This window comes from Artibeus jamaicensis, unplaced genomic scaffold, assembly GCF_021234435.1.
Source record: "Artibeus jamaicensis isolate MK-2021 breed Jamaican fruit bat unplaced genomic scaffold, CSHL_Jam_final scaffold_537, whole genome shotgun sequence".
NCBI classification, from domain to species: domain Eukaryota; kingdom Metazoa; phylum Chordata; class Mammalia; order Chiroptera; family Phyllostomidae; genus Artibeus; species Artibeus jamaicensis.
The window spans coordinates 36,901,525-36,918,346 of NW_026522047.1; the positions used below are offsets into that span (position 1 = coordinate 36,901,525).

The 16,822-nt window shown below is 38.9% G+C and overlaps 1 protein-coding gene across 2 annotated transcripts in view; it reads right to left on the bottom strand.

Moving 5' to 3' along the window:
• The window catches only part of MSRA (methionine sulfoxide reductase A), a 342,801-nt gene that overhangs the window by 168,620 nt on the left and 157,359 nt on the right, over positions 1-16,822 (bottom strand). For both annotated transcript variants that reach the window (XM_053658313.1, XM_037135591.2), the window contains one exon: positions 5,591-5,710. In XM_053658313.1, the coding sequence (XP_053514288.1) occupies positions 5,591-5,710 (120 nt within the window). The remainder of the gene's footprint in view (positions 1-5,590; positions 5,711-16,822) is intronic.

The following is a 16,822-nucleotide window of genomic DNA, read 5'->3' on the forward strand; positions in this document are numbered from 1 at the left end:
GAAGCTGGCAGCTCTCAGAGAGCTCAGGATTCAGGCCCGAAACATCTAGGAGGTGCAAGTTTCTCAGCCTGTGAGCTTGGGTTCAGTGGTAACTGATGAATCCAAGGAAGGAAAGTTTAAATGCCTGTTACAGGAGGATGGTCATTTTTAAAACAGGTTTAATAAAATGATGAACACATGAGGGACGAGGAGTCTCCTGCCAATGCAAGAAGGCAGTCACAGCCTTTAGAAAATCATGGTCGTCTGGCTTCTGAGACTCAGCTTCCAAGGCCAAAATTCCACTTTTATCATTTCATTCAACCCAAGGTTAATCCAATATGCAGAGAATGACTATTGTAGACTAAACTCACAATAGACTGAAATATACATCTCAGAATGGCATTAAAGTGAATTTGAAACAAGAATGACCAATCTGGTCTCTTTATTTTCTTTCCTTCCACAGGGGAAAAAAGATGAGAAGTTTCTATAGTGTGTGGATCAGAATGAGACAGAACGAGAGGAGCTAGTGACAGAAGTTAAAAGTGTCGTGGTGACAGGCTCTGGGAGTCCGTGCAACAGCCAAACCTTCCAGAGCGGCCCAGGAGGTGCTGTCAGGACCTCCCCTTTCCCAGACTGGCCTGGCCTCCCTTCTGAGCTCCTAGTTTTTCCTTTCCCTTTTCAGGGCACTCCATCAGGTTAACTTGGAAGCCTTACAGAGCTGGAAGCCAAGCTCTCTTCTAAGTGACCGCTTTTGCCAACTCTGAATCATCATAGGCTTACTTTATACTTTCATTCCCAAAGGGCAACTTTATTGCAAATTCTTGAGTTACCGTTGTCTCCTTGTATTTTCTACATATGTTAGGCTCAAGTCCCACCCAGATCACCCAACATGGAACAGACCCACTGGTGAACCATTCATAAATGTTCTGCTTACATGTCAGAGTCAGCCCTACCCATGCATCACCATGGGGCTCTGTGAGAAACTGTGTATCTTTTCTATGTGCCTAATAGCAACTCCAGCTCAGGTTTCAGAATCACAGGCCCGTCAATAGCCACAGAGAAAAACCATTCGGATGTTAATATGCATCCTGTCTTAAAACACACTTTTACACTCACATACACACTGGCACATTCATTCATCCCCTGAGGTGATACACACCCACTAGCAAGTGGGCACGATGAACCATAGCCAACGTTCTGACTCCATGCTTGTAACACTGATCGGTGTCCCCAGGCAATGCTTAGAGAAGCTCTGACTTTTGTCATCATGTCATGGGTTGGCGATGGGGAGGGAGGCAATGATAAAGCTTGCCTGATGGACTTTGAGAACGCCCTTCTGAGTGCTACTCCGCTACTTCTGACACTTGCCCCAAGAAACCAAATGGTACCTTCAACTCAACTAAGCTGATAAGAGGAAGGATCCGGCAAACAATCCAGGTCCTCAGGGTTCTTTTCCTGCATGCATTAATAAATTAACAAATTAACATATACATACATACATACATACTTTTACAAAGATTCCCGGGTTGTGACCAAAGTTTTACAGACTGAATTACAAATGTAAAAGTAAGCAATTTTAAAATTAACTCTAACATTGGAGCACAGACTGGAATTTCTCTTACACGAAACCTCAGCAATTACTGTGCATCTCAGTGAAGGCTTGGGTTTTCTCCCTTAGAAGTCAAACCCCTCCAGGGCTGACTTGTTCAACGAGGTGGCGAGCACCTGAGGCTTCAGTGGGGAAGCCCCACCTGTATAACTCGTTTTTGTCTTCCCCATCCTCATCCTGGTCCGAAGTCTTTAATTAGCTAGCTACCGTAATTACTCTAGCTGGAGACCTTACTTATTGTCCTGCCTGCTACTCCCAGGGATGTGAAGACTCTACCACTTCTGTGCTCAAGAGACCTTTCTATCACAGCTTCTCTCTGCTTGTTTTGTTTTTCCTTTTCATGGTCAGAACAAAACAACAACAACAACAACAACAAAAAGCCCAGGGAAAGAAATCATCTATCCTTCTGTGTCCAGGTAAGACCTTATAACTATGTTTTCCCAACCAGGAAAAAGTTTCCATGACAACCATGCTTCCTGATGCCACCGATAACTCAATGTTCACATCAAATAGACAGTCTTTACCAAGCTTCATGGTGTCTGTACTTCACCAGCTGTTTGCGTGAACTGTATCTTAAAAGGGTTTTCCTCACAGTAATCATTAAAAAACACACCAGTATACTAAAAAGTACACTAGAGACACAGACTTGAAAAAGAGCATGTGATTTGGTGGAGGATGTGTGATGAGGCGAATGGAGAATCACTGGGGCATAATGACAGCTGGGCAACTTACACCACAGTCAATGGCCTAAACTTTGAGCTCAGAGCTAATGAGGCTGGCATTCCTGCTCTGTGACCTTGGACAAGTGACTTTTTCCTCGCTGAGCCCCAACATTCCCTCCGTGAAAGATGGTGACTGAGCCCTGGCTGGTGTAGCTCAGTGGATTGAGCGCGGGCCTGCAAACCAGACAATCGCGGTTCGATGCCCAGTCAGGGCATATTCCTGGGTTGCAGGCTGGTTCCCTGCAGGCCAGTTCCCAGCAGGGGATGCACAAAAGGCAACCATACATTGATGCTTCTCTCCCTCTCTCCTTCCCTTTCCCTCTAAAGATGATAAAAAAAAAAAAAAAAGATGGTGACTGAGACACTCCGTGGGGCTGTTTGGAGGATTAGATGGTCAAAAAGCAAAGGTACAAAAAGTGCTCATTACAGTGTCTGGCACATAGTAGGAATTCAACAAAGGGGAATTATCATGTCATCATTGTGAAGGTGAAGAGTGGAATTGGGATACGTCTGAGCAAACAAACAATCACAATGATCTAATTGGTTATTAACATTTGCTACTGGAAAATAATAGTATAAGCAGTAGATCTTTGACGATTTTCTGAGCAACCTTTTCTCTAAGTCATATCTGCAATTATGGGGAGGAATCTATTCATTTCCATTCCTGAGACTTAAGAGGATATACTCGGGAAATCTCCAGGGTTCATCTAAATCTCTCTATTTATAGCTCTGCATAAGCATTTGTTTAATTTTGAAACAGAAGCAAGGAAAATGGATTAACCATTAAATTATTTGTTCAATATTCCACATTTTCAACAGCAATCAAAATATTTCAATTCTCTAGAGGCAAGAAAACAAGAACATGTATTTTTATAATATTTCCACTGTTGCAGAGCTCAAATTTCATTTCAAAATCAGAATTCAGGTTGTAGAAAACATTCAATATGCTCATCATTGAACAGACTCCCTCTTCCAACTCCTTCCCCTCTTCATTCACCATGTCCTCAGAGAGCTGAAAGGGTTCTCCCCCCACCAAAAAAAATTTCAAACCTTTATTTTTAAAAGATAGAACTTTTTCTGCATTTTAGAGACCTCATTTCTGTCAATATGGAGGACTATATATCTAGATAAACCTTTCCTATTAAGAACTCTTAAGATGGTGAATAAAATAATCTTTAAAAATGTGTTTTACAGTATAAATATTCCTCAAAAAACTAAAAATAGAATTATCACGTAGCCCAGCAATCCCTCTTCTGGGTACATACCCACAGACAATGAAAGCAATACCTCGAACAGATACCTGCACCCCACACTCACCGCAGCCACTGCGCTCAGCAAGATAGGCAAACAGCCCAGGTGGTTGTCAACAGATGAACAGATAAAGAAATTGATATATTTTATACATATATATGTATAAAATAGAATACTATTTTATACATACATACATACATATACACAGACACACACACACACACACACATATAAATAGAATACTATTCAGCCTTCAAAATGAAGGAAATGCTGCCTTTGCAACAACATGGATAAACCTGGAGGTCACTCACACTAAGTGAAATACGGCAGGCACACACAAAAAATAAATAAATAAAGTGCTGCATGATGTGAGGTATATGTGGAATCTAAAGAACTCCAACTCAGAGAGGCAGAGAGCAGAATGGCAGCTCCCAGGGGTGGGAGAGGGGAATGAGGATATGCTGGTCAAAGGACAGAAACTTCCAGTTGTGTAGGAGGAATCAGTTCTAGACGGCTAATGTGCAGCATGCAGACTCCAGTTAATGATACAGGATTGCACATCTGAAATTTGCTCACAGGGGAAATCGCAGGCGCTCTCACCACAAAAACAGTATGCAGGGAGACAGAAGTGTTGATTGGCTTGACTGTAGTAATCATTTCACTGTATAAAACACCACTGTAAATATATACAATTTTTATTTTTAAAGTGAAAACAATGGAAAAGAAAAAAAATGTGTTTTAAATGGCAACTGGGCTGGCAGAAAAGTAAAGGAAATAAATCACTGAAGGCCAGAAACAGAGAACAAATCCATAGAGGGTGTCTGGTATTCCAGCTAGAATTTGCCATGGGGCATCTGCCTATCTCGATCAACAAATTTTTTTTCTATAAAGAGACAGATTATTCCCAGTCAGGGCACATGCCTGGGTTGCAGGCTGGTTCCCTGCAGGCCAGTTCCCAGCAGGGGACACACAAAAGGCAACCATACATTGATGTTTCTCTCCCTCTCTCCTTCCTTCCCCTCTAAAGATAAATAAATAAAATCTTTGTAAAAAAAAAAAAGAGACAGATTATACATATTTTAGGTTTTTCAGGGTATAAAGACTGTTGCATCCACTCAACTCTGCCATTTTGGCATGAAAGCATTCACAGATAATATAAAAATAAATGGGTGTGGCCATGTTTCAATAAAACTGTTTCTATAAAAGGCAGCAGGAAGGACTTAGACTTTGAGCCTAGTTTGCCAATCCCTTCTTTATGGCCAGCCTTCACACAGTGTTCCCTCAAGAAAACATGCCTGATACACGACTTATTTGGTCCCATGTAGTAAACTGCTGCAGTAACAGTCCCAGTTTCTTCACACCTCCCTGTACACGTGCCTCTGGGAGACCCTCCCATATTGACTCTACACTAGACACTATGACTTGGTTTGGCCAATGGGACAACAGCAAATGTGATACCAAAAGAGGCTTGAAAAGTGCTGGCAGAATGAGGCTTGTCCTCTCTTACTGGTCCTGGAATCTCTGTAGCCACCACCATGTGAATTACCCAGGCCAGCCTGCCAATGACACATGTTCATCATTCCCATTATCCCAGATAACACCAAACACTAACCCAACAGCCAGCACAGTTCCCAGACATATAGGTGAAGCCATCCTAAACCAACTGGCCCCCAGGCAACCCCTTAGTTGACTGGAGTCCCACGGATGAGTCTAGATGAGACCTGCAGAAGAACCACCATGCTGAGCACAGCCTAAATTGCTGAATCATAAGCCAATCAATGATCACTTTAATGACTAAGTTTTGGGGTGACTGTTCTGCAGCAAAAGCTAAATTATACATTCCATAGGAAGCTTATTATCTCCTGAAAATATAAAATGAGAAGCCAACAAGTCTGTTTACAGAAATGAGAAAGGGAAAACTGAGAAAACAAGAAAATTATATTTCCATTTTAAAGATCCAATTACCTACTAGCAGGAACAAGCCCTGACTTCTTCCTCCTCATAAAATGATGGAACAAACTCTTCCTACCTGAGCAGACTTCTTCATAAGTAGGATTGGAAGTGTAGCCTCCTGCATAACCAACTTGAGTTGAATATACTCCTCCCAGGGTCCAGAATTTCCTCTCAGCTCCCCAGAAACAGCCCATTCCTAAGAAAAACATAAGATGCTGATCAGTCCTTTATCAAAAGTAAGATAGCCATTGCATTGTATAAGCTCTGTTACACAAGAAAAGTTGCTCCTGTCATTTGGTAATCAAAAATCACTAAGATTTTATCTCTTAAAGTAGAGTATCTAACATTTAAAAATAGTTTTATTTAAGAGTATTTGCATAGACTCTTTGCTTTAGTTGTGCAAAAACATAAAAAGCCTTACCATTTAATGAAGTTAGTAAAGCTACACTTTCCCAAATAACATAGCAAAAGGATAACTACATTTGATCAATTATTTCCACACTTTATTCATTATGGACTTGTCAAAATATAGTAACTTGTATTAATAGTAGAAATTTATTTAACAATCAGCATCCACATCACAATTTTGAAAAAATTTCTAACGAGGAAAGGTAACACTAAAATACCAATTTAAATGGGGAAACTTCCCCAAATCAACACAGACTGACAAAGTATTCAATTAACAATTTCACATATATAGTCAGTTTTTTTAAATTTTTAAGTCATTATAAATTTTCATGTCACTGCCCCCCCCACAAGAACATTTTTTCTGAGTTCTATTGCTGATCCTAATGAATGGAAAAGAGGAGAAATGCAGGGAAGGCGGGAACAACAACAAAGTCACAAGAACAGCATGTCACTCAACTTGCAACCATGGAGCTCACGGCAGCAGTTACCGCATCCCTCTGAACATGTGGAAACTAAGACCCATCTCCCGAGAACACACATCCTTACACAGGTAGAAAATGAGGACTTGCATTTCCCTGGGCTCCAAAAAGCCCTCATCTTCTACCATGAGTTTCTAACTGCTCACAACTGCTATTCTGTGGCTACTTCCTAGATGTGAAAAAAATCACTGCCTCACTCAAGTTCTATATGGCGCTGTTACATCATATATAATTAAGATCTCAGGTGCGACATCAATTGGCAAATTTAACATATGCATCCTACTACAATTGCTAGATTTGTTAGACTCGATGGCATAGCTGAAAGAAAAATTAGATAGGAGTTTACTGAAATTCTTGATTCTTGTTAATATTCTATTTTAAATATTCAGAGCAACAATAACCAAAAAGCAATGTGCATAATACTACATTTTATACAAAACTATATTTACTCAAATGTGAGGGGAAATATACCAACCAAAACCAGGTTAACAGTTAAAAAAATATAATAGAGTCGATGAAATTTAATGCTGTAAAAAATTACTGTTGTGATAACAGTGCAACACAGAGATATGTATATGATTATGTCATTATTGCCTGAAGCTAAGTCTAGAATGAAAAACAATTATGTGCATGTTTTTATTACAACTATGAAAAAATACTCATACCAAAGTAGACCAGAAAAATACACAAAGATAATAACCATAATTCTATTACAGTGGTAAAAATATAGAAATTTTTTTTTACTTTTCAAGCTTTTCTGCAACAATCACATCTCTTTAAAAATTAAAAAGGCATACACTTTAAAAGAAAAGCAAAAAAATTCAAAGAAAACATAAGCATATGTATTATTGAATAACACACCACTAGATACCATCTTCCTGATTGCAAGGGAACTGTCTGCTGCTAATGCTTATAACTAAACAGTTACTGAGTAGTTATAAAAATTGAGTATCCTCAAGTCCCTGGAACAAGGATTTACAATTAATTTTACTTCACTGCATTCCTGAGGTGAGGGAATTATGTTAGTCAGGATTCTCCAGAGAAACAGAACTAACAGAATATATATATATGCACACATATATATATATAGAAAGAGATTTATTATGAGAAATTGGATCCAATTATGGAGGTTGAGAAGTCCCATTAGCTACAGTCTGAAAGCTGGAGACCTAGGGAGCTAGTATGATAATTCCAGTCCAAACCCAATAGCCTGACAACTGGGGGCACCAATGTTCAAGGGCAGGAGAAGATGGATGTTCCAGCACAAACTGAGGGTGAATTCTCCCCTCCTCTACCATTTTCTTCAATCCTGGCACTCAACAGACTGAATGATGCCCAGCCATCCAGTTGAAACACTAATCTCCTCTAGAAACACCTACACAGATTCATGCGAAAATGATGTTTTATCCAGGCATCCCTTAGCCAGCTCAATTTGACAGGTAAAATTAACCATCACAGGAATGGTGACAGGAAATCTCTGCAGAGGGCTGGGGGAAAAGTGACCTGGACAGCATTTCTGAGCATAAAAGGCCACAAACATATCCAGGAGTTGTACAGCGCACCAAGCTGAAGGCACTCAAGCCCCTGGAGTTCAGAGTCAGCAGTGTTCATTGAACAACACATATCTCAGTCCCACAAAGACTGACAGTGACGGTCCAGCAGGTATGCTACACACAGGTACCTTCCGGGCTACTTCAGCAGCAGCCCACCCTGACCATGTCTACAGCCCCATAGAGATGGCTCCAGACTCTGGATCCTCTGCATATACCTCCACTATATCCACATGGTGTAGATTATAACACTTACATGATCTTGGCCAAGCCAAACAAAATATTCGCTGCAAGAACAGAGATATTTCATCCCCTTCTGATGTTTAACAGGAATCATGACAAGACCGCTGGTAGAGAGGAAGGAAGGGAGACCCAGCTCCAGCTAGGCAAAGGCCTCCAGGGGGACCATGTATGGCTGAAATCACATCTCAGGGACACGGCGTATAATTAACGTTAAAATTTCTGGAGAGGTACTTAACTTAGTATAGGGGTTGTTGTCAGAATAAACTCCTCCTTGAAGCAATAAGATATTTCATCTAGTACCTTCCAGTATAACCTAAGCATTCTATTATTTGGCTTTCAGTGTGTGAATGGGGGCAGGAGGGTTTAAACAAAGAAAACAGGTATATTTATGGCAAAGTTCTCAGAATTTACAATTATCTACTCAACAATATGAATATCATCAAGTAAGATATAGTATGCACTATTTTCTTTAAACATTTCTTTAATGTATTTTAACTTTTTATTACGCAGCAAAACACAGATACATAAAAATCACACAAAATAAATGCACATGTCAATGCGTCATTATTAAGTGAACATCCTTGCACCCACCACTCAGGTCAAGATACACAGCCTTGCCATCCACCCAAAACTTCCCTCTTTGTATCACTCTCCAATCACGACACTTTCCTTCCCCGAAAAGTAACCGCTTATGTGACTTTTATTGTAATCACTTCCTGATACATCTTTGTATTTTTATCACTCAAAGTATCCATCCTAATACTATTCTTTGGTTGTGCTCAGTTTTAAAAACTGATGTCTTTAAGTTATTTTCATTGGCAAGTTCCCTCTTCATTCTTTTCCTTTTAATTTATCCAGTGAAGAAAACGGGGGCCACTTGACCTGCAGAGGTTCCTGGGGTGTGGTTTTGGTCATCTGCAGTCTCATGGGGCAGTTCAACTTGTTCCTCTATCCTCACTATTTCCTGCAAATCCACTGCTAGATACAGAGGCTTGATCAGACTCAAATTTTATCCTTTGGCAAAACTATAGGTGGTACTATGTTCTTTTTTTTTTTTTACTTTAATTTTTTTCCAGATTTAATGAGATTAAGCTGACATGGCATTGTGTAAATTAAGGTATGCAATATGACAGCTAGACACACAAATGTATGGTGAAGTTATTACGACGAAGATAGTTAACACATCCATCACCTCACATCATTACATTTTTTATAGTGAGAACACTTAAGATCTACTCTCTTAGCAACTTTTAGAAAGTACAACATTATTAACTATAGTTGCCCTGATGAATGTTAGATCCCAGAACTTCCTCATTCTGTAACTCGAAGTTTGTGCCCTTCGACCAGTATCTCCTCATTCCCCACCTCCAAGTCTACGGCAATCACCACCCTACTCTGTTTCTATGAATCTGACATTGTTTGGATACCAATATAGGTGAGAGCATAAAGTATTTCTCTTTTTCAGGCTTATTTCACTTAGCATAATGCCCTTGAAGTCCCTCCACCTTGTCACAGATGGAAGGATCCCCTTCTTTTCCTATGGCTGAATAACATTCCAGTGTGTAGCTGTGTGATTGTGTGTGTGTGTGTGTGTGTGTGTGTGTGTGTGTGTGTGTGTGTGAGTGAGAGAGAGAGAGAGAGAGAGAAAGAGAGAGAGAGAGAGAATTGCCCACATGTTCTTTATCTGCTAATCTGCTGGTGGACACCTAGGTTTCCATGTCTTAATTATTGTGAAAAGTGCTAGAATGAACATGGGGGTGCAGACATCTCTGCAAGACAGTGATTTCATTTCCTCTGGATAAACACCCAGCAGTGGAACTGCTTGATCACATGGCAGTTCTGTTTTTAATTTTTTAAGAAACTCCATACTGTTCTCCATGACATTTATACCAACTTACATTCCTACTCAATATGGTTTCCTTCTCTCCACATCCTCACCAACACTTAGTGTCTTTTGTCTTTTTCACAAAAATAACAGGTGTGTCTGTGGTTCTGATTTTGTACTTCTTTCTTTGTGTCTTCAGTTTCTTTCATCAATATCTTACCATTTTCGGTGTACAGATTTTTCACCTCCTTGAGTAAATTTATTCCTAAGTATTATATTGTTTTTGATGCTATTATGAGTGGGAATGTTTTCTTTATTTTTCTTTCAAATATTTCACTGTTAGTATACAGAAATACAACTGATTTTCCTATGTTGATTGCATATGCTGCAAATGAATTCATTGATTGGTTCTAACAGTTTTATTTATGAAGTCTTTAGGGTCTTCTATACATAAGATCATGTCATACGCAAACAGAAACAGCTTTGCTTCTCCCTCTTTGATATTATGCCTTTTATCTGGTTTTCTTGCCTAATTCTGGCTAGGACTTCCAGTACAAAGTTAAGAAGGAATGCATTTTTGCCTTGTTTCTGATCTGAATAGAAAAGCTTTCAGATTTTGACTACTGAGTATGATGTTAGCTATGGGTCCATAATATACGACTTTACCATGTTAAGGTATATTCCTTCTATGCCTGCTCAGATTTGTTGACAACTTTTACCATGAAAGAACGCTGAATTTTGGCAAAGGCTTTTCCTGCATCTATTGAGAATCACACAATTTTTATCCTTCATTATTTTAATGTGGTGCATCACATTTATTGATATACATATGTTAACCCATCTTTGCATCCCACTTGATCATGGTATATGATCCTTTTAATATGCTATTAAAATTGGCTTGCTAATATTTTGATAAGAATTTTGCATCAGTATTTTTCAGGGATACGGGCCTGCAGTTTTCTTGTAGCGTATTTATTTGGTTTATATCATGGTAATGTTGGCCTCATAAAATGAGTTTGGGAGTGCTCCCTCCTCCTCAGTTTTTTGGGAGCGTTTGAGAAGGACTGATGTCAGTTCTTCATTAGATGTTTGAGAGAATTCACCAGTGAAGCCATCTGGTGCTGGGGCTTTTCTTTGTTGGGAGGTTTTTAATTACTGCCTCAATCTCCTCAGTTATTATCAGTCTGTTCAGATTTTCTATTTCTTCCTGATTTCATCTTGGTAGGTTTATGTTTCTAGGAATTTATCTATTTCTTCCTGGTCATCCAATTTGTTAGTACATAAGTTTTCATTGCAGTTTCTTATGACCCTTCCATGGTATTTCTGTGATATCAGTTGCAATCTCTCCTATCTCATTTGTACTTGTTCCCCTCTCGCCTTTTTCTTAGTTAGGGTAGCTGAAGGTATCTCAATGTGTTTATCTTTTCAAATAACTCTTAGATTCATTGATCTAAGCAAACGTTAGGCTTAGTTTGTTTTTCTTTTTCTAAATCCTTCAGCTGTAAAGTTAGGTTTTTATTTGAGATCTTTCATTTTCTTTAATGTAGGCATTTATCAAAATAAATGTCCCTCTTACAACTGCTTTTCCTACATCCTATAAGATGTAGGTATTTGTGCTTTCATTTTTGCTCTTTTGTGAATTGATTTGTCTATTCTTCTATTAGGTTATTATATTTTCTTGTTGATTTGTTGTTTTTATATATCCTGAATACTAATTTTTGGTCATTTTTATGTACACAGATATTTTGTTTGGATTTGTCTTTTACCTTCATTTTTAGGCCTGTCATAATTTTAATTGTGGTTAAATTTCTCTATGTTTTCTTTGTATAATTTGTGCTTTTGGTGTATCATACATAAGAGCTCTTGTCGTATATTAACATTATAAAGATAATGTCCTACATTTTCGTAAGTCTTAAACTTTTGATCTTTATTTTAGGTTGCTTTTTCATCTGGAAATACTTTTGTGTAGGGTATGAGGTAGGGATTCAATTTAATTTCCTTTATAGATATCCCAGTTTCAAAAAGTATTACTTTTTTATTTTAAGTTATTAAATAATCTATTATCTCTCCAATTATCTCTAATGTCATCTCTATTATTTGTCATCGTGAGTGGTCCTATTTCTGGACTACCTATTACATTCCACTCATTTGCCAAGTTCCGCACTCTTCAGTAGTTTACTCAACAAATATTTATTCATTGCCTATTCCTGCCTACTATTCATTACCTACAAACATTTATTCATGTGCCGAGAAGTGCTCTAGGCACGTGAAATACATGAGTGAACAAAACAAAGATCCTACCCTCTTATAAGTGCTTATACCCTACTGGCAAAGGACAAATATTAAGCACCAAAAGTAATAAGGAAGTACAATAGTAATAAGTTAAAAATATAAAGAGCTATTTTTTTATGATGTAGGGCAAGGTCAAAGCGGTTAGGAGTGCAAGAGAGGGTCCAATATTAATGGGCCTCAAAGAGGCGATGACTTAAAACAAAGACTTGAATGCAGCGAGGTGGTCACCCACTCAGATATCTGATGTACAGGATGTTTCAGGCAAAGGAAACAGTCACTTCAAATGCACCAAGAATATGCCTGCTGTGTTTAAGAGGCAGGAGAGAAGCCAGTGTGGCTTGAGTGGAGTGAGCATGAGAAAGTAGTGAGACATAATTGGGAAGCCCGATCACATAGGGCCTGTGGGCTTTTATAAGGACTTTGGATTTCACTTTGAGTGAAATGGACAGTCACTGTTGAGTTTTGAGCGGGAGAGGAAATGACGTATAACTTACGTTTTACAAGGATCACTCTGGTATTCCTGTTGAGAACAGACTAAAGTGGACCAAGCAGAGACGTGAGGAATGCTCCGACCAGGTGGTAGCAGAGGAAGTCAAGACATATGGTCAGAGTTTGGATATATTTTAAAGATAGAGCCAAAAGGAGGTCCTGGCAGATTGGAAGCAAGGTTTGAGAGAAAGAGAGAGTCAGAGATGATTCTCAATATTATTGCCTTAAGTGAAGAATAAATAGTGTGGGTGGAACAGGTTTGTAGGGAAAGATGAGGGGCTATGATCCCTCTAGTTTTAATGAGTCATAGTACCTAGTAGAGCAAGTCTTCTCATCTTACACGTCTTCGACATTTTCTTTGCTGTTCTTGGCCCATGACTATTCCAAATTTAGTTTAGTATGAGCTTGTCAAGTTCCATAAAATACCCTGTTAAGATTTTTAATATAATTACATCGAACTTATAGATTAATTTGAAAACATTTTGTCACACCAATAATAATGAGTCTTTCCATCAATGCACATAATATAACTGTCCATTTATTCAGCTCTTCTTGGATGTCCTTCAATACCATGTTATTATTTTCTCCATAAAAGTCTTATACGTTTTTATTACATATAGCTCTGTGTATCCTATGATTTATGTGGCTGCTCAAAACACTATTTTCTCTATTACACTTTTTATTGCTTATAGCTGAGATATAAAACAGCATTGATTTTAGTATGTTTTTCATATAGTCAGAAAACTTAGAGAATTCTCTTTTTCATTCTAATGAGTTGTCTCCATCTTCCCTTTGATTTCCCATACAGAGGATCGTATTTTGTACAAGTGACAGTTTTATATCTCCCTGTCCGATTATTCTTCTCCTTTCTGTATCTCATTTGGTTGCACGGGCTGGGGCCTCCTGGACAGTGCTGAATAACAAGGGTGTTGGTGGGAACCCTTGTCTCGCCCTAACATCAGTGAGAATGTGCCAGTAAGTGTGAGGTTGACCTCATGTTTTAACAGACACCTTTTTTCAGACCAGGAAAGTTTCCTTCCATTTCTGGTTTGTAAAGAGCTTTTTATCATGCATGGGTTTCGAGTTTCAACAATGCTTGCATTCTTTTGAGATGATCGTATGGTTTCTCCTGTTTAATCTCTTAAGTAGTTATTACATTTACAGATTTTTCTGAACTACCCTATAGTAAACCTTACCCACTCACAGTGCATTTTAATACTGAAGAATTACTTTTGCTAACATTTCATTTCAAAAGTCTTCACTTATGTTCATAAGAAAAATCTGTCATAATTTTATTTCTTTGAATGATCCTGAACAGGATTAGTATCAAGGTTATACTGGCCTCATAAAATAAACTAGCTGACTTTTCCCCCTCCTGTGTAACAAAGCATTAGAAAAAAAATATTCATTCCTTGAAGTTATAGTAAAACTTTCTGAACCACCTTGTGTCTTTGGAGAGGAGAAGGGAGGGATTAGGGGTGACTTTAAATGTTGCACTATTTATTTTATTTATTCTTTTTTCCTATTTCTATTTTACAGGTTTACATCACAGAACAAAGCTTGGCTTTCATTGATCCTCATTTTTGGTTTCTATTTTGCTCCTTCTTTGCTTTTATCTGGTTATGCAATTTCCTTTTAGTCTGTTCTTTTCCTACCTTCTCCATGGGGAATACTCAGCTTATTTACTTTCAAGTGTTCTTGTTTTCTGATAAGCATATTTCACTACACATTTACTTCTAATTTTTGTTTTAGATAAATCCTGCATATTTGGATATATAGGACTTTTCTTGCCATTCTTTACCAAGTATTTTATAATTTTCATGTTACATTCTTTTTAACCCAAGAATTGTTTAAGTTTGTACATTTTAATTTTCAAATGTATGGCCTGTTTTTTATATTGTCTTTTCATTTTCATGCAATTTTATTATATTGTGCTTAGAGAAAGTGGTCTTCATTATATTCATTTAAAATGTGTTGAAACTTTGGCAGGCACTAGACCCTACTGGGGAAAACTCCACTTCATGACGTCCGCCCCACACAGCAGCCCATACACTGCGGGCGTGGCCGGTCCTCACGGCCAGCCAGCCTGAAGGTCTATCCAACCCACGGGCGCACCAACAGCAATCAAGACTCAAATACAAGAGGCAGGCTCACGTAACCCCTACTGCTGGAGCACCTTGTTCCTGTGATCAGGAGGCCTGCACCACTGGGCCCCACAGAACACCTAAGGCCACCCTGCCACCGCTGGCGGACACAGCAAATCTACCTACTACGCAGAAACAAACACAAACAGGCAGGCAAAATAAGGACGTGAAAAACAATGCTCCAGATAAAAGAGTAGAAGAGACCTCCAGAAAAAAACAAGTAAATAAAATGGAAGCAAGCAAGCTACCAGATACAGAGTTCAAAACAATGGTTATAAGGATGCTCAAGGAACTTAGGGAAAGAATAGATGAACTCAGAGAGAACTTTAACAAAGAGATAGCAAGCATTAAAAAGGACATAGGAACCATACAAAGAACTAGTCAGAAATGAAGACTACAACCTACTGAATGGAAGAAGATAGTCACCAATGATACATCCAATAAGGGTTAATATCCAAAATATATAAAGAACTGATACAACTACATTCCAAACAAAACAAACAATCCAATTTAAAAATGGGCAAAGGACCTGAATAGACACTTCTCCAAAGAGGACAACAGACATATGAAAAGATGCTCAACATCACTAGTCATCAGAGAAATGCAAATTAAATCCACAATGTGATGTCACCTTGCACCCGTCAGAATGGCTCTCATCAATAAATCAACAAACAAGTGTTGGTGAGGATGTGGAGGAAAGGGACTGTTGATATGGAGGAAAGTGGACTATTGTGCACTATTAGTGGGAATGAAGATTGGTACCTCTTCTAAGGAAAACAGTATAAAGGGTCCTCAAAAAATTAAAAATGGAACTGCCTTTGTGACCCAGCTATTCCACTTCTGGAGACCCAAAACACTAATTTGAAAGAATACATGCACCCCTGTTCATTGAAGCATTACTAACAATAGCCAAGATATGGGGGCAACCCAAGTGCCCACCAGTAGACGAGTAGATAGAAAAGCAGTGGAACATGTATACAGTGGAATAGTACCTGGCCGTAAGAAAGAATGACATCTTACCACTTGCAACAGCATGGATGGACCTAGAAGGTATTATGCTCAGTGAAATAAGTTAGTCAGAGAAAGAGAAATACCACATGATTTCACTTACATGTAAAACCTGAAGAAAAAACAAATGAATAAACAAACAGAAACAAACTCATATTTGCAAAGAATAGACTGATGTTTGCCAGAGGGGAAGGGTGCTGGGGGGGCTGGCTGAAAAAGAAGAAGGGATTGAGAAGTACAGATTGGTATTTGCAAAATAGTCATTGGGATGTAAATTACAGCATAGGAAATACAGTCAATAATACTGTAATAACAACGTACGGGGCCAGGTGAGTTCTTGAAATATCAGGGGGGACCACTTTATAAAGTATATGATTGTCTAACCACTAGGCTGTACACTTGAAAACAATACACAATAACATTGCACATAAACTGTGACTGAAAAATAAAATTTAAAAAAAGGAATTTGTTGAGACTTACCTGCCTCTGTACCCTGCACAAACTGGCTGGGCCGCCTCTGCTGACTGCACACCCCTCTCCCTGTTAACTGACACACCCCATTCTCCAGCTCTGCCCTCAAAACACATCACTGCAGAGCCACCCCCCCCAACAACAGATGGGGTAGGAGGGGCGGCCTGTCCTGTCAGAGTGGAAACCAACAGGGAGGCCAAGCTTTCAGAAGAACGTGTGTGGTGACCACATGTTCCTCCAACATTTTATCCCAATGTTCCTCCTCTCCCTGCTCGGAAGTTTCCCCCACTTTTTGACTTCACACAGAGCATGGCCATGTTCACAGTCATAGGCAGGCCCCCTCACTGTTAGGGTCCCAGAAAGTTAGACCAGATGGCGAGAGTGATACAGCCATCCCCC